Source organism: Podarcis erhardii, assembly GCF_964252035.2.
Source record: "Podarcis erhardii genome assembly, chromosome: 15".
In the NCBI taxonomy this organism is placed as follows: domain Eukaryota; kingdom Metazoa; phylum Chordata; class Lepidosauria; order Squamata; family Lacertidae; genus Podarcis; species Podarcis erhardii.
In genome coordinates this window covers 26,316,882-26,340,023 of record NC_138505.1, presented here as the reverse complement: position 1 = coordinate 26,340,023, position 23,142 = coordinate 26,316,882, and the positions used below count along the sequence as shown (strand labels likewise).

General features: G+C 47.4%; 2 protein-coding genes across 3 annotated transcripts; both read left to right on the top strand.

The window, feature by feature from the left end:
* The first annotated feature begins 4,156 nt into the window (after nucleotides 1-4,156).
* Nucleotides 4,157-9,857, top strand: PLA2G1B (phospholipase A2 group IB). Of its 2 annotated transcripts, none has more exons than XM_081842167.1 (4): nucleotides 4,157-4,303; nucleotides 6,126-6,282; nucleotides 7,863-7,990; nucleotides 9,712-9,857. In XM_081842167.1, the coding sequence occupies exons 1-4, from the start codon at nucleotides 4,267-4,269 to the stop codon at nucleotides 9,831-9,833; spliced, it is 444 nt and encodes a 147-aa protein (XP_081698293.1). In that variant the 5' UTR covers nucleotides 4,157-4,266; the 3' UTR covers nucleotides 9,834-9,857. The 2 variants fall into 2 exon arrangements, with proteins under 2 accessions (XP_081698293.1, XP_081698294.1); XM_081842168.1 differs by lacking the exon at nucleotides 4,157-4,303 and adding an exon at nucleotides 4,966-5,109.
* A 3,001-nt stretch (nucleotides 9,858-12,858) lies between these two features.
* LOC309330429 (uncharacterized protein) lies at nucleotides 12,859-22,891 on the top strand. The gene is made up of 7 exons (XM_081842102.1): nucleotides 12,859-13,014; nucleotides 14,919-15,141; nucleotides 16,593-16,716; nucleotides 17,897-18,054; nucleotides 18,968-19,041; nucleotides 21,620-21,721; nucleotides 22,680-22,891. Exons 2-7 carry the CDS (start codon nucleotides 14,920-14,922, stop codon nucleotides 22,834-22,836), a joined length of 837 nt encoding a protein of 278 aa, XP_081698228.1. The 5' UTR covers nucleotides 12,859-13,014; nucleotide 14,919; the 3' UTR covers nucleotides 22,837-22,891.
* Nucleotides 22,892-23,142: the final 251 nt, after the last annotated feature.

The following is a 23,142-nucleotide window of genomic DNA, read 5'->3' as shown; positions in this document are numbered from 1 at the left end:
CACGTCCCTTACCTGAGGTGCCACCAAGAACCGAAGTTTGCATTGCAAACTCTTGGCAACAGCCCAGGTGTCAGGGGGTGGGAGGGCCTGTGATTTCGGGGGGGAGCTACTGCTGCTGTGTCTGTTCTTTTTTTTTTTTAAGAGAAAAAAAATAAAGCTGTGGTTTTTATTAAGCCAGTTTTATTATACGTCAATGTTCTCTCTCCATACCTGTAACCCCTTTTTCCAGATTTTCAGTTTTAAATTCCTAATAAATTATTTGAAAACGGCTTTTGGCTTTGTTGGTGTGGTTTGGAAGTGGGCGAACGCTGCCGTGGATGTGTGCGGAGTTTGCATCTAGAAATCTCCCTGCAGGAAGAACGGGCTGTTGGGGTGTGGCTCAGTGGCAAAACATCTCCTCTGCATACAGAAAGTTCCCAGTTTGATCCCCAACATCTCCAGGTAAACTCCTGCTTGAAATTCTGGAGAGCTGCTGCCAGTCAGTGTAAGATCAATAGGCCAGTGGCCTACCTCAGCATAGGGCAGCTTCCTGTGTTCTTGTTTGGAAAGGGCCATCGTTCAGTGGCGGAGTGCCTGCAGAAGGTCCCTGCTCCAATCTGACACCTCCAGGTAGAGCTGGGAATAGGTCTGAAACCCAGGAAAGCTGCTGCCAGCCAGTGTTGACATCACTGAACTAGACGAACCAATGATCTAATTCAGGGTAAAGCATGTTCCACTTTGTTCCTGAGCTTCTAGAAACCTATAAAGGATGAGGGGAAGGGCTGTGATTCGGACGCAGAGCACCTGCCTTGCATGCAGAAGGCCCCAAGTTAAGTCCCCGGCAGCACCTTCAATGTCCCCTGTCTGAAGCCCTGGAGACCCACTGCCAGCCAGTGTAGGCAGCACTAAGCTAGATGGATCAGTGATCTGACAGGTAACAGGCAGCCTCGTTAAGTTCCTGTGTTACGGTGTGGTGGCAATGGTCCAATGACATTTGATAGTTTCTACCTGAGACTCCACAATCTGAAGAAAGCCAAGAAGCAGAAGAATCAGTCACAAAGTGGGAACTTGTGGGCCTCTGTTATCCCTGACCACTGGCCATGCTGGCTGGAGCTGATGGAAGATGGAGGGCTGCGGTTTCCCAACTCCTGGGGCAGATCAAGGCCTCCATCTTTGATGACCAGCATATTTCAAAGCAGAAACACTGTATTAAAAGGCAAAACCCCACTTATCCTCACAACAACCCTGTGGAGATGAGAGTGACTGGCTCTCAAGGTCACCCAGTGATTTTGTGGGGTGGGGTGGTGGTTATTGGTTGCTTTTTGTTTTGTTACACATTTTCTGTCCTTACTTTGTATTTTTATGTCATGAACTGCCCTGTGATCTTCGGTTGGAGGGTGGTGCACCAATTTAATACAGTGGTACCTCGGGTTACATACGCTTCAGGTTACAGACACTTCAGGTTACAGACTCCGCTAACCCAGAAATAGTACCTCGGGTTAAGAACTTTGCTTCAGGAGGAGAACAGAAATTGTGCTCCGGCGGCGCGTTAGCAGCTGGAGGCCCCATTAGCTAAAGTGGTTCTTCAGTTAAGAACAGTTTCAGGTTAAGAACGGACCTCTGGAACGAATTAAGTACTTAACCCGAGGTACCACTGTAAATGAAAACATTCCGCCTGCACAAGCCCCATTGAAATCAATTAGGCATTCATGTCAGCCTCCCCACAACAAACCCTTGAGTCAGCCTGCTCCTTCGCAAGTGCTGCTCTCCCAGGGCTTGGGGTCTGCAGATGGACTGGAACTGGATTGCCGCCAGTGTCCTGTTACGTCTTGGAAATCTGGGCAGCCGCCAATGTCCTGAGAGCAGGCCCTCCTGGCCACTCGAGCTGATGTGCTGTTTAGTACTGGGAAACGAGGACATTCTTGGAACTGAGGAATAGCCACGTGGTGGGTCTGCTGTTGACCCTAAGCTGGAGTGAGTTGCCCAATCGGAGGCGTTTTTAAAACAGCCGTTTCTCCTTCCCTTTTAGCCTGGCACAGCAGTAATGGGGGGGGGGGCACCTGTTGATTTTCGCACAATCAATTTACGAATGATTACCATTTGCACAGGTGTCATTAGCCAGCAGAATGCAGCTTAAGTGCTGCGGTGTGTGTGTGTGTGTGTGTGTGTGTGTGTGTAGTGCTTGCAAAGCACCCAAGCCATCTTGGGTTTGCTTTTGTCGCAGCCAAGGCCAACAAGAGCCAGCGTGGAATAGTGGTTAGAGTGCTGATCTAGGCCCTGGGAGAGACCAGGGCTCGGATCCTGACTTGGTCATGAATCTCACTGGGTGACCTCGCGTCAGGCAGTCACAAACTCAAAAACCCACCCTACCTCACAGGGTTGTTTTGAGAATATCATTTCTTAAGTGGCATGAATGGAAAAGTTCAAGAGGCCCCAAAGGTTTGTGGTAGAGTACATTTCTATCCATTCATTCATTCTGAAGGAGTCCAGCGTGGCAAACACAGCCATAGTAAAACTTTTTTTTTTTTTTAAATAGAGCATTCTAAAAACATTCTAAAAACCACTTTAAAACACCTCATCCCATGATTTCAAGAGTTTCCAGAAACAGTGCATATCAGCCATCAAATGCCTGGGCAAAAAGATGTTTTCATATCCTTCCTGAATGTCAGTAATGAGACAGGCATGCAGACCTCACCAAAGAGAGCATTCCAGAACCGGGGAACCACCACCGAAAAGGCCCCCTCACAGGTCAGTGCCAATTGGGCAGCCCCTGGTGGCATCAAGGCCTTGCTTTTTGATTGTAGGTTCCAAGACGGTGGTTAATGGTTGAACATGTGTACCCACTTGTAATGAGGCCTTGGAGAGACTGAACAGACCATCCTTCTCCAACCACCCAGAGTGGTTAGGGCAACCCAGTCAGATGGGCAGGGTACAAATAATAAAATGATGATGATGATGATTGCCTGACACCATCAGTGCCTTCCATCAGTTGGGAGGGCTCTCTTGTTCAATCCTGGTGCCTTCACTTAGGTTAGGAAACATCCTTCGATCACTCGGTGCTGACAGAATTAGCTAGCCTTTCTCCAGCCTGGTGCCCTCTACAGGTTTCGCACTATTAACTCCCAGCAGCCCCAGCAGGATTTGACTCTCCTGGCCTGGGTCTGATGGGAGTTGTAGTCCAAAACAACAGGGGAGTCTGGCAGGGGCAACCTGGCCCTTATAGTTCTAAAACAGACAACCTGGGGTAGGAGGAATTTGGGATTTGCTTTGCCCGTTGCCTGGGAATCCTAATTTAAGCTGTTTTGCATCCAGCAACTGTTCTCCTTTGCTATTCCTTCCAGGATTAGTCCTGGCAACAAAAACTGGCTATGTGGGTTGAGTCCCAGCTTGAATCGAGTGGTGAAGAATAGAATAGAATAGAATAGAATAGAATAGAATAGAATAGAATAGAATAGAATAGAATTTATTATTTAGACCCCGCCCATCTGGCTGGGTTTCCCCAGCCACTCTGGGCAGCTTCCAACAAAGCATTAAAATACAGTAGTCTGTCAAACATTAAAAGCTTGTCTAAACAGGGCTGCCTTCAGATGTCTTCTAAAAATCTGGTAGTTGTTCTTCTCTTTGACATTTGGTGGGAGGGTGTTCCACAGAGTGGGGGCCACTACCGAGAAGGCCCTCTGCCTGGTTCCCTGTAACTTGGCTTCTCGCAGTGAGGGAACCGCCAAAAGGCCCTCGGAGCAGGACCTCAGTGTCCGGGCTGAATGATGGGGGTGGAGACGCTCCTTCAGGTATGCTGGGCCACGGCCGTTTAGGGCTTTAAAGGTCAGCACCAACACTTTGAATTGTGCTCGGAAACGTACTGGGAGCCAATGTAGTTCTTTCAAGACCAGTGTTATGAGGTCTCGGCGGCCGCTCCCAGTCATCAGTCTAGCTGCCGCTTTCTGGATTAGTTGTAGTTTCCGGGTCACCTTCAAAATTAGCCCCATGTAGAGTGCAGGGTGGTGGAAAGACCACCACGGTTATGTTTTTAAAAGGGTGTTTTTGAAACGAGATTCCTCTCTAGCGAAGGTTAAGCTGTGTATTGGAAAGGGAAATGGCTGCTTTTCCACTGGCCTTGCTTGACACTCAAGCCACCCCCCCCACCCCGGTCAACCTCTAACGGAAGAAGGATGCTTATAGAAAGGTAAACAGGGCACTCTTATCTCGGATCCAGGTGCCAAGGGGAGGGCAGGGTATAAAGATGCAGGGAAGTGAAGGACGGCCACTAGGACTTGGACACCTGACGAAATGAACCTCGCCCTCCTTCTAGTTCTCCTGGCATCAGGTGAGTTGCAACCCAGTGAAGTTGCGAATTCCTTGCTTTGCAGATGCATTCTGATCGGCCTGGAAAGGTGGTGTTTTTAGGGTGTGTTTTTTTTGCTATTTGAGTGGTGCAATAAACTTGTGGATTTAGAGGAAACCATCTGTATGTCTGATTCAGACAATGGGTACCTTTAAAAAGCAAAAAAAAAAAAAAAAAGTCTTCTGGGTGGCTCCTTCCTCCTTCCACTTTAGAAGTCCCCATTTTTTGCAAGTGAAATATTGCAATCACAAGTATTTGGAGTGTAAACAGCTGTGTGTGACCTAATCTCTAATATTGCACGAGCCCCTTCATGGGGGAACTTTCTAAAAATGTTTTTGAGGTGGTCTGGAAGACAGTTTTCTTGCTTTTCTTTGAAATCATTGGATACAATTTACCCTGAGCAAGAGTTTTATAATATTTAAAGCACCCTGGCCTATGAATGGTGTTCTGTGTACCTCTTGAAGCATGGGTGTATCCAGGATTTATGTTTTTGGGGGGCAGGACTTTTGTTGGGGGTGCAGAACTGAGCAATGTGCGATGCGATTGGTCAGTTAGTTATTTTTATTGTTTTACTTGTTTTAGGGGTGCAGCTGCACTCCATGTACCCAACCCTCTGCTACACCCATGCTCTAAAGTCTTCTCTCTTGTTCCAGCGTTGCATGCCTTCCCTTTTTGCTTCCAGCTGGGAAGCACAACTCTAACCTGGTAATTCCTAGACTTGCACGCTGGGGGCAGTTGAAGCAATGTGATGCATTAAATCTGCCAAAGAGTTCCTAGGAGCCCAAACTGTAAGCCACATCTCTGTATGAGTTCCTGCTCTGGCCCTCTCTCTTTCCAGTGAGTCTCTACCTTGAGCAGGCTTCCTCAACCTCGGCCCTCCAGATGTTTTTTTGAGACTACAATTCCCATCATCCCTGAGCATTGGTCCTGCTAGCTAGGGATCATGGGAGTTGTAGGCCAAAAATATCTGGAAGGTCAAGGTTGAGGACGCCTGACCTTGAGCATGGCTGGGCCCTTCCATTGCTCCTGCAGCACTAGCTCAGCAGAGTCCTGTGCTTTTCCAAGGAGTATGCCTGTCACAACTCTGCATGTTCATTGCAACCCTGCATGCCCAGGGTTCAGGCAGAAATATTTAGTTTGTTTCCGGCATTGTTCATGGCTTGGACAGCTCAGTCAGTAGAGCATAAGACCCTTAGCTTCAAGGTGGTGAGTTCAAGCCACTGGAACAATAAATGCATTTTAAAGAGCAAAGGAACTGAAATAAATACACTTTAAAGAGCAACGGAACTGAAATGCGATAATGTGTAAAAAGTGCAGGGGTAAGCAAGGAAATAATAAAAGAATCAATTGAACAATGATTAAATTATAACAACACAAGACGGAAGAAGTTAAAAAAAATTGAGATCACACATGGGTGAAGGGGAACGGGGGTATAGGGGAATTTGAAATATTATTTATAATATAAAAGCTTTAACATAAAATTTCTAACTGTGTTGTATTTGTATACAGCAAAGAGAAGTTTAGAGTAATTAGGTATACTTTAATTTAGTTAATTATGTAATGTTAGAAAATGAATATGGACGTTGAATTTGATGTTTGTAATTTTTCTTTTTTCGGTTTTGGAAATAAACAAAAACCAAATAAGGAACTGAAATGCAAACTTAAACATACAGCCATTATAGAGGTGGGAAACTACCTAAATCCAAAGAAAGATACGTACTCACAGGAGCTTTCAAAAGGCTCTCTGAGCATGCACTGTCCTCTGAGAAGTTTTTGTGTGAATGTGTGTCACTTTGTTTCCTAGTGGGCACTGCCCATGCTTCTGTCCTCCGGAACCTGTGGCAATTCCGTAACATGATCAAATGCACCATGCCATCCAGTGACCCCCTCAGGGATTACAACAACTACGGCTGCTACTGTGGTTTGGGGGGCAGCGGGACGCCAGTTGATGCCCTGGACACGTAAGCAGCCATCTTTCTTAAAGCACTCAAACCCTCTGCTCACCATTGTGTATTCTCATTGTGTTTTTGAGATGAGGTAGGTCCCGCTGGAGCAAATGTCCCCAACTGTCTGACTTCCAAATGTTTTGGACTACAACTCCCATCAGGCCTGGCCAGCACAGCATGATGAGAGCTGTAGTCAAAGCACATGAAAAGTATTCGGTTGCAGAAGGCTTATCTGCAGCGTATGATAGCATGAGTCAGGGTTGGAGAACCTGGCCCCCCAGCCCCCTCTCTCTGGCCCCTGCAACTCTCTTCCAGGCCAGGTCCCTCGACAGGCCTACTTCATAACCTCCTTGTGTTTATTTGGCTTCCCTGGAGTGTTTCCATGAACTCATAGGTTTGTGGGGGGGGGGGGTTGGGAGCTAGCCTACGGTGGAATCTAGACACATATTAAAAACGCTTTGAAAATGCTTTTTCTAAAAAAAGTTTTGAAAAATATATTGAATTTGCCATAGCAAAAATATATTGAATTTGCCATCACCATCTAGTGTCACATTTGTATAATGCACAACATGCTTAAAATGTATTATTTGCAGCTGTATAACTAAGTCCAATGTTTCTCCCCCCCTCACACACCCCCACCCACTGCAGTTAATAGTTCAGCAATATCCAGAGTGCCAATGGTTCCGTGTGCTGGTTCACTTCTGCCCAGCCTACCCCACAAGGCTGTTGTGAGGCTGAAATAGAAAGACAAGGGAAAGATGTCTTCACACAGCACAGGTCATGGAATTTGCTGCCACAAGTAGTGCCCTCTACCTTTGACTCTGTTCATGAGGTAGTGATTAGTCATGTCAGCTACCTGGTTCAGAGAGAGTACTTCCCTGGGTTGGAGAAAGCTGCTTCTTGCTTGTGGGGCTCCTGGAACCATCTGACTGACACTGTGGGAGGACAGATCCTGGAGTAGATGGACCTTTGGCCTTAATCCAAGATGGCTGCTCTTAAATTCTTTTGAGAGATAAGAATGGAACACCCCCAGTCAAGGGCAGTCTACCTCTAAATTCCAGATGCTGAGGAGGCTGGTTGCCATCATGTCCTGCTTGCAGCATTTTCTGGGAAGAACCTGCCTTGCCACTCACACGCTTAAAAAAATTAATAAAAAAAATTGATGCTCTTCAGGTTTCTACATTTCACTAATTTTACAACCATTTTAACGTTTCAAAACTTGACTTCCTTCCCCCTCTTTCTGCGGTTTTTAAAATTTGTTTTTAATATCTTCTGCCTATCTGAAATTAACTTAATTTGCTCATTTATTTATCTGCTTCAAATATATACACTTATAAAACTGCAGGTGATTACAATAATCCTGCCAATGTTCTTATCTGTTTACAATTTATCTGTAAATATTCAGCAAGCCATTTCCATTCTTTTATATATAAAAAAGTTTGTTGTCTTGATTTCTTATTCTTCCGGATGCCTTGCCACTCTCTGGATTAGGTAGAGAGCTTGGTCTCTTCCAGCAAGAAAGCTTTCTGAATTTGTGTCAGGTGCCGGGAAAATCGTTCTGAATCTTTTTCTTTTAATTTCTGCTTCCTGAGCAGCTGCTGCCAAATCCACGACAACTGCTATTCCGCAGCCAAGAAGCACCCGGACTGCACTTTCATCCTGGACAATCCTTACACAAAGACCTACTCCTACACCTGCTCTGGCACCGAAATCACCTGTACAGGTAAATGCACTTCATATGCCACGCTTAACAGAGGCTCTGGCACAGTTGATAATGCACACACTTTCTTCCCCACAAGTGGAACAGACTCTCCTTCACTTGAGGTTTTGAAGCATAGCTTGGATGGCCACTTCTCAGGGATTCTTCAGATACAATTCCTGCATTGTTGGAGGGTTGGAATAGAAGACCCCTGGGGTCCCTTCTACCAACTCTACAATTCTATGATTCTATAACCTTGGATCTGGTCCCAGGCTTGAAAGGGCACCTTTCCCCAAGCTGGTGCCCTCGACACATGGCTGAACTACAACTCCCATCATGCCTGCTCTAGCTGATGGGAGTTGGAATACAGCAACACCTGAAAGGCCCGTTTCCTAATGCCTGGTATAGTTAAAAGGTTTATGCCAAGGCTTCTCAAACTTGGGTCTCCAGCTGCTTATGGACTACAATTCCCATCATCCCTGGCCACTGGTCCCGCTAGCCAGGGATGATGGGAGTTGTAGTCCAAAAAAAACAGCTGGAGACCCAAGTTTGGGAAACTGGTTTATTCCTATGATTACAAATCAGATGTGGTCGGAAAATATGTGAGGACGATACAGAGACACTGGCGTGCAAGCATTTAGGTCAACTGGATCTGCCTTACAAAGGGAGTGAGCGAATGAGGGCAATTTCAGGCTGAAGGGTTTGTGTGGATTAGTGGAACCACTGTTGAAGATCCAGGACACCTAAAAGGAAGCAGCTGTTCATGCAACACATAACTAATCTATGGAATGCCCTCCTGCAGGAGACAATAACAGCCACCAACCTAGACAGCTTTAAAACATGCAAATTCATGGAGGAGGCTATAAATGGCTATTAGCTCTATTTGCTATGCTCTGCCTTCACAGTTAGAGACAGTGATGCTTCTGGCCACTGTGAGAGCAGGATAGTGGACCAGATGGGCCATTGGTTTGATTCAGTAGGGTTTTCTTAACTTCTCGTTCATTCATTCATTAAATTTATATTCTGCACTTCCTCCCAAAGGAGCCTAATAGCAAACACATCCATCCATTCTCTCTCCCAAACATGGGCATAGCCAGAATTTATTTTAGGGGGAACGATGCAATTGGTCAGTTAGTTAAGTATTTTTATTTATTTGAGGGGGGGGCAGCTGCTGCCTCTGCACCCTGCTGGCTACACCCATGCTTCCAAACATTCTAAAAACAGTTTAAAACATTTTCTCATCCAGTGATCTCTCGGTTGCCAGGAGCAGTATTCTTCAACCACTCAGCGCACTTGGGGGAACAGGAATGTTTTTAAATTCCCCTTGAAAGTCAGTAACGAGGGAGGCAGGTGCATCCTCACAAGAGGGAGGGCATTCCACAAACATGGAGCCACCACCAAAAAGGCCCTGTCGGGGGGAGGGGAGAAAGCAACCCCTCATGGCAGAGGCACCGCCACCGAGACCTCACCTGCTGATGGTTGTTATTGGGGAAGGGACTTGTTTGGTTAACTTGCGTCCCAAGCCACTTACGCCGTTATATGCTCGTGCTACCACTTTGAATCAAACTCAGAAGTCCACTGGTAACCAACTTAAACTCTGGCAGTTTCAAAGGTATTTGGGAACTGTGCCCCCAGGAGGTCGTGGGCAGTATTTACTTTCCTAAAAGGGAGAGGGTGGGTTACCTGGGCTCAAGCGCACCTGAACTCCTGATTCCCCCGTCTTCTCCCAAATCTTCTTTCTCCAGAAAAGAATAACGAGTGCGAGGCTTTCATCTGTAATTGTGACCGCAGCGCTGCCATCTGTTTTGCGGGGGTTCCGTACAACAAGGATTACAAGAACCTGGATACCAGCAAATTCTGCAAGTGATGTTTGGGGCAACCCAGTTCAAAAGGCAGGGGAGCTATCGGAGACCCGGCTTAAAAGAAATCTTCGTGCTGAGTTTTTTTGCTGCCGCAAATTTAGGAGGATTGTTTCGTGTGATTTTTTATGAAGGTGTGCTGGTGGGTGGGTGATTCCCTGAAATCCTTTAAATGTGCAAATAATAAATGAATGAATGAATAAACAAACAAACTGGGGCAGGGTGTGTGTGTTTGTGAATGGAGTCTTCTACCACAAGGGGGCTCCTGCCTCCACCCTGAGTAATAAAATAATTTCATGCTAGGGGTTATCCTTAGGAAAGGAACTGAAAATAAAACTGCTGTTATGAAAGGGTTGTCGTACAAATCTATGTTGCAGCTGCAGTTCTGGGTGCCTTGCCTCAAAAAGGATATCGTAGAGTTGGAAAAGGTTTAGAAAAAGGAAATGCAAGTGATGAAGGGGATCGACTGCCCTGTGAAGAAAAGCTGTAGCATTTGGGGCTTATAGACTCATAGGTAAAGGTACCCCGACCGTTAGGTCCAGTCGCGGAAAACTCTGGGGTTGCAGTGCTCATCTCACTCTGTAGGCCAAGGGAGCCAGCCTTTGTCCGCAGACAGCTTCCAGCATGACTAAGCTGCTTCTGGCGAACCAGAGCAGCACATGGAAACACCGTTTACCTTCCCGCCAGAGTGGTACCTATTTATCTGCTTGCACTGGTGTGCTTTCGAACAGCTAGGTTGGCAGGAGCAGGGACCAAGAAACAGGCGCTCACCCAGCTGTGGGGATTTGAACTGCCGACCTTCTGGTTGGAAAGCCCTAGGCTCTGTGGTTTAGACCACAGCGCCACCTGCGTCCCTTTAGACTCATAGAATTGCTTTAAAAGAGGATTGGACAAATTGACAGAGGAGAGGGCTATCGGTGGCTACTAGCTGTGATGGCTGCGCTCAGGCTGCAAGGTTGGAGACAGCACCACTTCTGAATCTCAGCTGCCAGAAACCACAGGAAATGAGAGTGTTCTGGTGTTCGAGTCCTGCTTGCTGGTTTCCCATGGAGGCATCTGGTTGGAAACTGAAATACTTTATTGTCACTTGTACAACTTGTATACAGTGAGATTACACGAGCACCCCCACTCAGCTCTCTTAGTCTTAATTCCCCTCGTTTACTGACGCACACCCACCAAACCAGCGTACCACACCGTGATGCAGTATGAAAGGACACTTTCTATTGTGGACTGGTAGAAGGAGATCATCAAATGTTGATTGACATTATTCTTTCTCAATACTCTGGGGAGATGAAGTCTCTGTTGGGCTTTCTTAACTATCCTGGCCACTGTATGGACAGGATGCTGTATAGTGGTACCTCAAGTTACATACGCTTCAGGTTACGTACGCTTCAGGTTACACACTCTGCTAACCCAGAAATATAGTGCTTCAGGTTAAGAACTTTGCTGCAGGGTAAGAACAGAAATCGGGCTCCGGCGGTGCGGCAGCAGCAGGAGGCCCCATTAGCTAAAGTGGTGCTTCAGGTTAAGAACAGTTTCAGGTTAAGAACAGACCTCTTAACCTGAAGCACCACTTTAGCTAATGGGGCCTCCTGCTGCCGCTTTCTGTTCTCATCCTGAAGCAAAGTTCTTAACCTGAGGTAATATTTCTGGGTCAGCGGAGTCTGTAACTTGAAGCGTATGTAACCTGAAGCGTATGTAATCTGAGTTACCACTGTAGCTCAGTATTGTTAACACTGAGTGACAGCGGCTTTCCAGGGTTTCAGGCAAGGGACATTCCTGGATGTGCCTAGAGATGCTGCTGGGGGCTGCGCTTGGGACCTTCGTCGCGGAAGGCAGATGCTCCGCCGCTGAGTTACAGCCCTTCCCCTAAAAATAAATGGGAGATTCTAGTCCTCATGGTTCTAAAAAAGACACAGCTGAATTAAATAGGCCTGACTCGGTATAAGTTGGCTGCCTGTTATTCCATCTGGCTGAGCACTGCAGACACTGGCAGCAGCTCTCCAAGTCCAGGGTTTCACAGAATCATAGAATTGTAGAGTTGGAAGGGAACCCCAAGGGTCATCTAGTCCAACCCCCTGCAATGCAGGAATCTCAGCTAAAGCATCCATGACAGGTGGCCATCCAACCTCTGCATGAAAACCTCCAATGAAGGAGAACCCGCAACCTTCCAAGGGAGACCGTTCCACTGCCGAACACCTCTTCCTGATGTTTAGTCAAAATCTCCTTTCTTGCAACTTGAAGCCATTGGTTCGAAGCCTATCTTCTGGACCAGAGAAAACAAACTTCCTCCATCTTCCAAGTGACAGCATATTTGAAGATGGCTATCATATCTCCTCTCAGTTTCAGGCATGGGATATTCCCAGCCTTATCTGTTAATAGGGACGCCGGTGGCATTGTGGGTTAAACCACAGAGCCTAGGACTTGCCAATCAAAAGGTCGGCGGTTCGAATCCCTGCGATGGGGTGAGCTCCCGTTGCTCGGTCCCTGCTCCTGCCAACCTAGCAGTTCAAAAGCACGTCAAAGTGCAAGTAGATAAATAGGTACCACTCCGGCGGGAAGGTAAATGGCGTTTCCGCGTGCTGCTCTGGTTCGCCAGAAGCGGCTTAGTCATGCTGGCCACAGGACCCGGAAGCTGTACTCCCTCAGGACTCCCTCAGCCAGTAAAGTGAGCGCCGCAACCCCAAAGTCTCAGCCTTATCTGTTAATGCCACTGGGGATTCAACCTACAGCGAGACGGCCTCGGAGCACACGCAGAGTGCATTTTGCCTCCTCTCCACCGATTGCAAAAACGGGGAAAGGGGCGGGGCGCAGGATCAGTCCGCACATACAACCCCTAGGGGCGCTTTTGCGGCTGCATTCCCGGAGCCCCGGCACCTCTCCGTCTGAAGAAAATAGAGGGTCGGGGTTATTGATTCTCCTCCCGTCCCCTTCCGACCTCCCCTGTCCTCGGGCCGGGGGGCTGATTTGCACGTGAGGAGGAGCGGACGGCAGCGAGAGCAGAGCCCCCCCCCCCGCTCCTCCAGGTCTGTGTCACAATGTGGGGCGCCCCGACGGGGCAGGAGCAGCAGCTGTTGCTGGAGGAGGTGGAGAGGGCAGGACGGGGGCGGGCAGATGTAAGCCAGGCAGCGCCGCCCACCCATCAGCCGCCCACCAGGCACCAACCAAGGCAGCGCACGTGGGGAAAAAGTAAGCCACGCCCCTCTCCTGGGAAAAGAACGATAAGCCACGCCCCTTGGGTTGCACAGGGGGCCGCCCACTTGCCAGGGTTTAAGCGGGGGCTGTGTGCAAACCACGCCTCCATGGAGCTGCTCTGAGTTTCAAGGAGCGCCACTCAGAACATCATCATCATTATTATTATTATTATTATTATTATTATTATTATTATTATTATTATTATTATTATTATTATTATTATTATTTTCACCATCCTCATTAAAATTTGTTGCTCTCCCTTCAGCATCAGGTCCCAGGGTGCGTTGCAGCAATTCAAAATTAAATACAGTTTTTACAATGCTCAGCAAGATTTCGCTATAGAATATTTTGTACCTGGAGCGTCTTGATTCTAGATAATGGCTTCTGTGGCCTTATCTGGACATTTTTCTTTTATCCTGCATCGGGTTGAGCTAGATGACTCTCTGGGTCTCTTCCAACCTTACGATTCTGCAGTTTGGCAAACCTTTGCTCCGTGGGCGGAATAGATTTGGGTTACTGGTTTTTTTTTTTTGGGGGGGGTGCTCTCAGTGGGCCGAGAGATACTTCCCCACCACCTGCGTTGCTTCAGTGCGCAACCCTGGGATGTCAGAAGCTGCTCTCCAGACTTGGTTGGACTACAACTCCCATCAGCCCCCAGCATCATAACGCCGCGTGGGCTGATGGGAGTTGTAGTGCAAAGCATCTGGAAGCTGCTAGGGGTAAGTCCAATTTGCCCTGGCCAGATTGCAAAAGGTCTTGGACCCTTTTAAACGCAGACTGGTGGTCCTGAGGGATTTTGGCAGAGTGACAACAGACCTGAGGAGGTGATTCATCTCAATGAGGCTGGCCTGGCCAGGGGGTGGGGTGCTGATTTATTTATTTATTTGGGGGTTTGGGATTTAGAGAAAAAGCAACAAAGAGGCAACAGGATATAGAAGTGTATTGAATTATGCATGGCGTTGAGGAAGGAGATAGAGAAAAGCATTTAGAGAAATGCTAGAACTTGATGGCTATCGGATGAAGCTGAATGTTGCAAGATTCAGGACAGTGCACAGTTGAACTATGGAACTCACTGCTACAGGAGCAGTGGTGGCCAAAAGCTTAAAGGTAAAGGGATCCCTGACCATTAGGTCCAGTCGCGGACGACTCTGGGGTTGCGGCGCTCATCTCGCTTTATTAGCCGAGGTACAGCTTCCGGGTCATGTGGCCAGCATGACTATTCTGCTTCTGGTAAACCAGAGCAGCGCATGGAAACGCCGTTTACCTTCCCGCCAGAGCGGTACCTATTTATCTACTTGCACTTTGACGTGCTTTCAAACTGCTAGGTTGGCAGGAGCAGGGACCGAGCAACGGGAACTCACCCCATCGCGGAGATTCAAACCACCAACCTTCTGATCAGCAAGTCCTAGGCTCTATGGTTTAACCCACAGTGCCACCCGCATTGGGTGGCTTTAAAAGAGAGTATGGGACAAACTCGTGGAGGGGGATTTGTGAGTTGCATTATCTTACCCAAGGCAACTCAGAGCAACTTACAACCAGAAAACCTAGCCAGTTTGCATTACTTGAAGGTCATACTGGTTTTCATTCAGTAATCATACTTCCTTTGCACCTGTTACATCGCCCCATCGATCCTCACCCCAGCGAAACACTCAGACAGCCACCAGCCAATAATCAGAGCTTTGCGCTAAATGGGATCACAGCTCAGTGGGTAGAGCATGAGGCTCTCCATCTCAGGGTTGTGGGTTCAAGCCCCACACTGGGCATTGAAGGGGGTTGGACTAGATGACTCTCACGGTCCCTTGCAACGCTATGATGCAACAGGTTTCCGTTTCTCCTCTTCGTACGGATTGCTCTGCCTGAACTCTTGGCGTTCTTCCTCCTTTTTTGGCCAAGTGCAGGATGGAGATCCTGGACGAGTTTGACAACGAGTGCCCGCTCCTCATCTCCTTCTGCGAGCGGATCTCCCCCCAGGACTTTGACAGCCAGGCTGTGAGCTACACCCAGAAATCCCTGCAGGACCTTTTCGCCCAGATGGAACAGAACCCGGGAATCTGCGAGCGGGTGGTGAGAAAGAGGAAGCAAGCTGAGAATGAGGGAGCCAGCTTGGCCCAATATCTGAAGGTGAGTGGGAGAAGGGATTCTCTAGGGGACCCCAGAAGTTATCATATGACCTGGCCAGGGCTCCTGGCCCTTCAACTGCAGGGATCTGCAAGGGAAGCTTTTTATGGAGACAAAACATACCTGTTTGCATCTTCAGAAGCTGCTGCTGTGCATGCAAAGGAGCAAAGTTGGCAGTCTTAGGCTAGTAAACCTACCCTCATGCCTCGGGGTAAAACATCTACCCTAATTTTGCAAGGTGCCCCTTTTATTGTGCATTCATGGTGATCTGCGATCATGATCGTATTGGGGCGGTTATACACAATCCCATTTTCAATATGGTTTTCACCTGTAGAAGTTTCATTCCCCCACCCATCAGTATAATATTTATTTATTACAGTGGTGCCTCAGGTTACATACGCTTCAGGTTACATCCGCTTCAGGTTTCATATGCTTCAGGTTACAGACTCCACTAACCCAGAAATAGTACCTCATGTTAAGAACTTTGCTTCAGGATGAGAACAGAAATCATGTGGCAGCGGGAGGCCCCATTAGCTAAAGTGGTACCTCAGGTTAAGAACAGTTTCAGGTTAAGAACGGACCTCCGGAACGAATTAAGTACTTAACCCGAGGTACCACTGTATTATTATTTTAATTTTCAGGTATACATTTTCCCGCAATTAAATGTACAGTGGTACTTTGGGTTACATACGCTTCAGGTTTCATACGCTTCAGGTTACAGACTCCACTAACCCAGAAATAGTACCTCAGGTTAAGAACTTTGCTTCAGGATGAGAACAGAAATTGTGCAGCGGCGGTGTAGCGGCAGCAGAAGGCCTCATTAGCTAAAGTGGTGTCTCAGGTTGATAACAGTTTCAGGTTAAGAACGGACCTCCGGAATGAATTAAGTTCTTAACCCGAGGTACCACTGTACATCCAATGACTTCCCTTCTTCTCCTTACATGGTTCCTTATGAACTGCTTGTTCTATTTCCTCCATTTGGTTTCCCCCTCTCTATTATATCTTAATCTAAATTATACTATTGAATTTACAGTAATCCTGCTGGGTGTGATGTTGAGCCAGTCAAACTGCCTCTCGGCCTAACCCACCTCGCAGGGTTGTTGTGGGAATTCAGTGAGGAGAGGCAGAGCCTTCCTTCAATTCCTTGGAGGAAAGCAGGTGGGATGTACATCCAATAACAACAACATGTAAATGAAATGAATATATGAAACTATTTCCCTGTCAATAGAAATCTAGCACACCAGGGAGAGGGTTGGCCATAACCCCCTCCCTGATGCGCTAATTTTCTTACTGCACGGAGTTTCCTTTTTCAGAACGGAACTAACATCACCTTCCCATCTCAAGGAGCGCAGTCCGCAGTGTTACTGGGTCTCACCGCCTCAGGCAGGCAGCTGTTTCTAGGCTCACAAAACCTGCACACCTTCCAAGCTTTCCCGTTCTGCACTCTTTTCCAGGCCAAGTTCTTTTCCATGCTTCAGGGAGACGTGAACAACAGCAACTCGCTGGGGGAAATGGAAATGGAGGAAAAGGTGGAGCAACTGAAACGCGAGATGGAGAAGGTCAATGACTACGCTCGTGGTAAGTCTGGCTGTTTTCCTCGCTCTCTCCCTAGGCTCCTCCTGGGTTTTGCCCCTCCAGCCGATTTCTCCCTGTGCTCCCCCCTGTTCATCCCACCCACCTAATCGGTTCCATCAATCCCTCTCACAGGGCCAAGGAAGGAGAGTTCCCCACCTTCTGGACTTGTCCGTTCAAACCGTTTTTGTGGTTTAAAACGAGCTTTGCTTCACAGCATGTTATTCTCTGAAGGAGAATTACCTGAAAATGATTTACAGATGGTATTTAACTCTGAGTAGACTTGCTAAAATGTATACGTCCGAATCAGATAAGTGCTGGAGATGTAACGAGGTTGAGCATATGTTTTATCATATGTGGAAGATTTGTAAAAGGGTAAAAAAATATTGGGAAATGATATATAATAAACTGAAAAAAATGTTCAAAATATATATAATGAACTTTCCAAAAACACAACAGAGTCCTTTTTGTGGGGGTAATTCAGAGGGAATTCCCAGGTGTATGCCACTACTGCAGCCCGTGTCTTGTTAGTCCCCAAATGGAAAACGAGCGAGGTCCCAACCAAAGAAGAATGGCAACTTAAACTGATGGAATACACACAGCTTGCAGATTTAACATGCAGCGGTTCCTCAGGTTACATACGCTTCAGGTTACAGACTCCACTAACCCAGAAATAGTGCTTCAGGTTAAGAACTTTGCTTCAGGATGAGAACAGAAATTGTGCTCTGGCAGCACGGCAGCAGCAGGAGGTCCCATTAATTAAAGTGGTGCTTAAGGTTAAGAACAGTTTCAGGTTAAGAACGGACCTCTGGAACGAATTAAGTACTTAACCCGAGGTACCACTGTATAGAATAAGAAGAACACATGTTTAAAGAAGAGTGGAAATGGTTTATGGAATATATGAGTAAAAACTGTGTTCATTTAAAAACACTGGTAGCATCAAGATAAATTCAACAGTGCAAATAAGTTTTGATAGATGTAACAATGGATTATTGAGTGGTTTAGTTCATGCAAAATATGCAGGGTTGTATGGCATGCAAAATGAACCACTGAAAGAGAAGAAGGGAAGTCATTGATTTAAGATTGTTTAAATGAATATTTTGAAATGTAATTTAGAAAATTTAATAAAAAAACCTATTAAAATAGATAAATAAAATAAAATAAAATGAGCTTTGCTCCGTTGCAGCTGCCAAGAGTGCTTCCTGGAGGTTGTCGACAATGAGGCCATCAGAGATGAGGCCCAGGAGGATTATTCCATCGGGGGGATTCAGCCCCAGCCAGACCAAGCTTCTGGACTCAAGTGTTCCCCCCATGCCGAAGGTCTTTGGTTCCTTCCCAAAGCAGGTTTGTTCTTTTGTCTCGAGACCTTGGTAATCTCGAAGGCTGGACTGCTGCAATGTGCTGTCTGTGGAGCTGCCCTGGAGCCTGGGAGCTCCAGCTGGTTTCTCTCAGCCTATCCTACCTCACAGGGTTGTTGTGGGGGCATTAAAGGAGAACCAGGACCTGGTAGGGGATGAGGGTGACGCTGTGGGTTAAACCACAGAGCCTAGGACTTGCCGATCAGAAGGTCAGCGGTTCAAATCCCCGCTATGGGGTGAGCTCCTGTTGCTCGGTCCCAGCTCCTGCCAACCTAGCAGTTCAAAAGCACGTCAAAGTGCAAGTAGATAAATAGGTACCGCTCCAGCGGAAAGTTTAAACGGTGTTTCCGTGCACTGCTCTGGTTCTCTAGAAGTGGCTTAGTCATGCTGGCCACATGACCCGGAAGCTCCCTTGGCCAATAAAGCGAGATGAGCGCTGCAACCCCAGAGTTGGCCACGACTGGACCTAATGGTCAGGGGACCCTTTACCTTTACCTTTAGGACCTGGGAGACCCGGGTTCCAGTGCCCACTCAGCCATGAAGCTCTCACTGGGTGATTTTGGACCAGTCACTGTCTGGTGACTACTTCACAGGGTTGTTTTGAGGGTGAAATGAGAAGGAAGAGATTCACGTGAGACATCTTGAGCTCCTTAGAGGAAAAGTGGAATATAAATGCAGTCAGTACAAAAAATGAACATGCCAAAGCGTTTCAGCCATTCCACATCAGGCTGAATGAGCAAGGGGACCTCACCTCCCATGATCACAGCATCTTTTTCCAGAAATATCCATCCCCAAAATGCTGCTGGTGGGAGGTGCCAGCAGCAGTCAATTTTCTTAGGAGGACAGTTTCTTGCAGCTCTTAATAAGCTTTTTAATTTTACTTTTCGTTCTCCCTACAGATGGAGAGATCGATGGGATCCAACGTGGACTTGAAGCAACTCTGGGCCGGCATGTCATCCGTCAATCAAAAGAGGTGTGAGGGGCTTGAAGGCGAGGGGAGAGGGTGGATACACACTGGTTGTCCCCCCCCCCACTCTGGACTGGTTTCGTATTGGGGTGTGGCAGTGCTTTTTCTGGGGGGATTCAGGGGTACGCATACCCCTAAACATTTTGTGAATCTTTGTACAGTCATACCTCAGGTTACAGCCGCTTCAGGTTGCGTTTTTTCGGGTTGCAGACCACTAAAATCCAGAAGTACCAGAATGGGTTACTTCTGTGTTTCGGCGGTCGTGAATGCGCAGAAGCGCTAAATCGCGCTTTGTGCATGCGCAGAAACGCAGAATCACAACCCGCACGTGCGCAGACGTGGGTTGTGAACGCTGTGGGTTGCGAACGTGCATCCCACACGGATCACGTTCGCAGCTCGAGCATCCACTGTACTTTTGTCCATTTACTGTATTTATTCTTCCTGATTTGAACTATAAAATGGTGATTTTCTTGATTCCAAATGAGAGTACCCCTAAACATTTTTTTTTTGGGGGGGGGGAATACTGGGGTGTAGTCTGCAACATGTCCCAGGTACAAGAGTGGCATATTTATTCTGGTTTAGTTTTTTAGCTTGTGGTGTTGATTCATAGAATCATAGTAGAGATAGATGGTACTTGAGAGTCGTCTGACCTCCTGCAACGCAGGAATCACAGCTGACAAATCCTCAACAGGTGGCCATCCTGCTTCTGTTTTAAAACCTCCATCAAAGGAGGGTCCACCATCTTCTGAGGGAGTCCAGCCCATTGCCAAGCGGCTCTTACCACCAGAAAGTTCTTACTAATGTTTTGTTGCCATCTCCTTTCTGGCCATTTGAATCCATTGGTTCGGGTGCTAGCCCTCCAGAGTAGAAGAAAACAAGCTTGATCCATCTTCCATGGGACAGATATTTGAAGATGGCCTATTACATGGGTAGGCAAACTAAGGCCTGGGGGCCGGATCCAGCCCAATCGCCTTCTAAATCCGGCCCGCGGACAGTCCGGGAATCAGCGTGTTTTTACATGAGTAGAATGTGTCCTTTTACAGTGGTACTTCGGGTTACAAACACCTCAGGGTACAAACACTTCGGGTACCTCGGGTTAAGAACTTTACCTCAGGATACGGACAGAAATTGCGCACTGGCGGCACGGCGGCAGTGGGGGGCCCCATTAGCTAAAGTGGTACCTCAGGTTAAGAATGGTGTCAGGTTAAGAACGGACCTCTGGAACAAATTAAGTTCGTAACCAGAGGTACCACTGTATTTAAAATGCATCTCTGGGTTATTTGTGGGGCATAGGAATTTGTTCAATTCCCCCCCCCCAATATTAGTCCGGCCCCCACAAGGTCTGAGGGACAGTAGACCAGCCCCTTGCTGAAAAAGTTTGCTGACCCCTGGCCTATCATATCTCCTCTCAGACTTCTTTTGTCTAGGCTAAACTTGCTCAACCAGTGTTAGAAACTGAGATACCAAAGCTAGGAGCTAAAAGGCACCTTAAACCGAGGTTATGGGCGCAACAATGAAATGTCTAGGCATGCCTTTTTTATAGCAAGAATACAAAGCTGAAAATGAATGAACCGCAGCTAAAATATTATATTCATATTTCACACGGTCTAGTCTTTCCCCTGCCCACCCCCCTAATATTCTTAAGAGGGTCTCTTTTCCAGTTTTCAGAGAGTAGCTGGAAGTGGGGAGGTAGAAAAAGGTCCTTCTTTCCTTCCACGCTGCAGTTTTAATCTGGATTAATAGGCGCAGCACTGTGCCCAGGCCTTAGAAGCTGCTCGCACTAATGAAATTCCTAGTTGCAAAACATGCCTAGAGCAATGGGAGTTTCGAACACTGTATTCAACTCCCTCAACTGTTCCTCATGAGGCCTGTCAACATCCTTCTTAAACTGTGGTGTCCAGAACTGGAAACAGTATTCCAGGTGTGGTCTGACCAAAGCAGAATAGAGCAGTGTAGCAATCACACCGGGTCGCCGGACGTTTGATGGTCTATTGATCCCTGTGCCACCACTATGATCACTTCCCCGCTGCCACCAACCCGTTTCTTTTGGGTACACACTGAGTCCAGACAGTTGTTAACATTAAAAACAAATAATCATAATCCTGCTTTTATAAGCATGAACAAGTTTATGGTTTCAGATAATTTTTCTTGGCAGTTTCTTATCCTTAGTTTCTATACCGGCCTATACCTTTCTAATAACTTCTAACTAATTATCCCAACTGTCTATCTGACTCCTCCTAACAGTTTCTCTCTTTCTCTCACAACAAAACTCTACCAACCCACAGACTTATCCTCCCTCTTCTTTCTCCAACTCCCAACTGACTTCCACACAACTCTAACTCTAACTCCTCTCCTTGGGTTCCCACTGGCCAATCACTTCACACACATTTAACCCTTTCCTTATGACCCACCTAGGAGGGCAAACGCCACAAGCAGTACTATTACTTCCCTTGACTTACTCACATCAGGGAGGAGTCCAGAGCAAGGAGACCTCACCTCCCATGATCTCAGCATCCTTTTCACAATCTTTTCCCTTCCCAATGTCATCCTGAGTCTAATCCCCATTTTGTCTCTCCTCCGACAGCATGGTGGACTTGCGCCCTGTGATGCTGAACCCCGGCGGTTTCCGCCCTTCATTCCTGGGGAGCACCTCTGTCAGCAGGCTGAAATACACCAGTTTCCCGAGGTGCAGAAATCCTTCCGAGACCTGGCGTGACACCTTTTGTTCTCACGGGGAAAATACACACGGAGGGGGGGGGCATTTTATTTCAGGGAAGGGGCTGGAAAATGGGCCAGTGGTTTCCTGGAGGCAAACTTGCCTGGTTCCTCATGAGGCCTGAAGGTGTGGCTCTCCAGAAGTTCATAGAATCATAGAACTGTAGAGTTGGAAGGCACCCTAAGGTCATCCAGTCCAGCCCCCTGCAATTCAGGAATCACAGCTAAAAAGCCCCTCTCCCATGGCCAATCTATGCAAGAGAGAGAATTTTGTCCTCTTCAATCTCTTGCATGCTACATTTGGTTTTATCGCCTGGAAAGGCACTCCCCAGTTTAACAGCACTGTTCAAGATTTTAAAAAATAATTTTTAAAAAGATAGGAAGCCAACCAGTTCTGTCCTGTTTCCACTTGCTATTTTTATTTAATCCACTCCACTTGGTTTATTTAAACCAAGGACTTGTACACTGATCACTAATAATGAATCAATGTTGTAGATATTATTGCAAATCTATTATGCTATTTTTGCAATGTACCGATGACATTAAAAAAAATAACTGTGGCCACTTTGTGGACAATCTTCAAACATCAAGTTTTCCCTTGGGTCCTGCTGGTGGGCTCCCCTAGGGGGCACCTGGTTGGCCACTGTGAGAACAGGATTCTGTACCAGATGGGCCACTGCCCTCCAGCAGCAGCTGGGTTCTCCTTATGCTCTCCTGGAACCTCCAGGTCTAGGGGCAGTCTATCCTGAATTCCTGGGGGCATTTGGTCCCTGTGAGAGCAGGAGGCTGGACTAGACAGGCCACTGGCCTGATGCAGCGAGTTTCTCCTTATGTCCTTTATGCTGTTTAGCTTTCTTTGCAACCTACCGGGGTTAGCGGGGGGGCAGATGGACCAGCCTCACCACTTGCCGTGTTTTCTCTCCTTCCAGGGGCGCTGCCAGCAACGCCGCCACATCTTCCCAGAGCTCACCCAGCCCCACGTCCGCTTTCAACACGCCTGTGCTGGCCAAGTTCAGAGGCAGCAAAGACGAGGAGAAGGAGGACAATGAAAAGCCAGGTCCGGATTCTCAGCCGACGGGGGCCTAAACAACTTTTGTGTACGGGGAGATGCTGTGTGAATTAAAAAGGAACCTCCGGTGCACACTGCTTCCCGGGGTGCGGCCTCTGCTGCGGATCTGGCAGAGAGGAAATGGCTACCGGTGGCCGGGAGAGGGGAGAAATCTTTATGCCTTAGTGGGAGGGTATGCCTCAAAATGCTCTTTTTCAAAAGGATATGGTGGTACTACAATTCCCATCATCCCTAGCTAGCAGGACCAGTGGGTGGGGATGATGGGATTTGTAGTCTGAAAAAAAAACTGGAGACGTCTGTTTGGGAAACACTAGGATAGGGGA

What these genes read in the sequence shown, in the direction of transcription:
- PLA2G1B (XM_081842167.1), top strand. Translation starts at nt 4,267, where the DNA reads ATGAACCTCGCCCTCCTTCTAGTTCTCCTGGCATCAG. An exon ending in TCTAGTTCTCCTGGCATCAG is followed by an intron (nt 4,304 to 6,125) that starts GTGAGTTGCAAC and finishes TTTGTTTCCTAG; the next exon opens with TGGGCACTGCCCATGCTTCT. An exon ending in CACCGAAATCACCTGTACAG is followed by an intron (nt 7,991 to 9,711) that starts GTAAATGCACTT and finishes TTCTTTCTCCAG; the next exon opens with AAAAGAATAACGAGTGCGAG.
- LOC309330429 (XM_081842102.1), top strand. Translation starts at nt 14,920, where the DNA reads ATGGAGATCCTGGACGAGTTTGACAACGAGTGCCCGCTCCTCATCTCC. An exon ending in GCTTGGCCCAATATCTGAAG is followed by an intron (nt 15,142 to 16,592) that starts GTGAGTGGGAGA and finishes ACTCTTTTCCAG; the next exon opens with GCCAAGTTCTTTTCCATGCT. An exon ending in TTGGTTCCTTCCCAAAGCAG is followed by an intron (nt 18,055 to 18,967) that starts GTTTGTTCTTTT and finishes TTCTCCCTACAG; the next exon opens with ATGGAGAGATCGATGGGATC.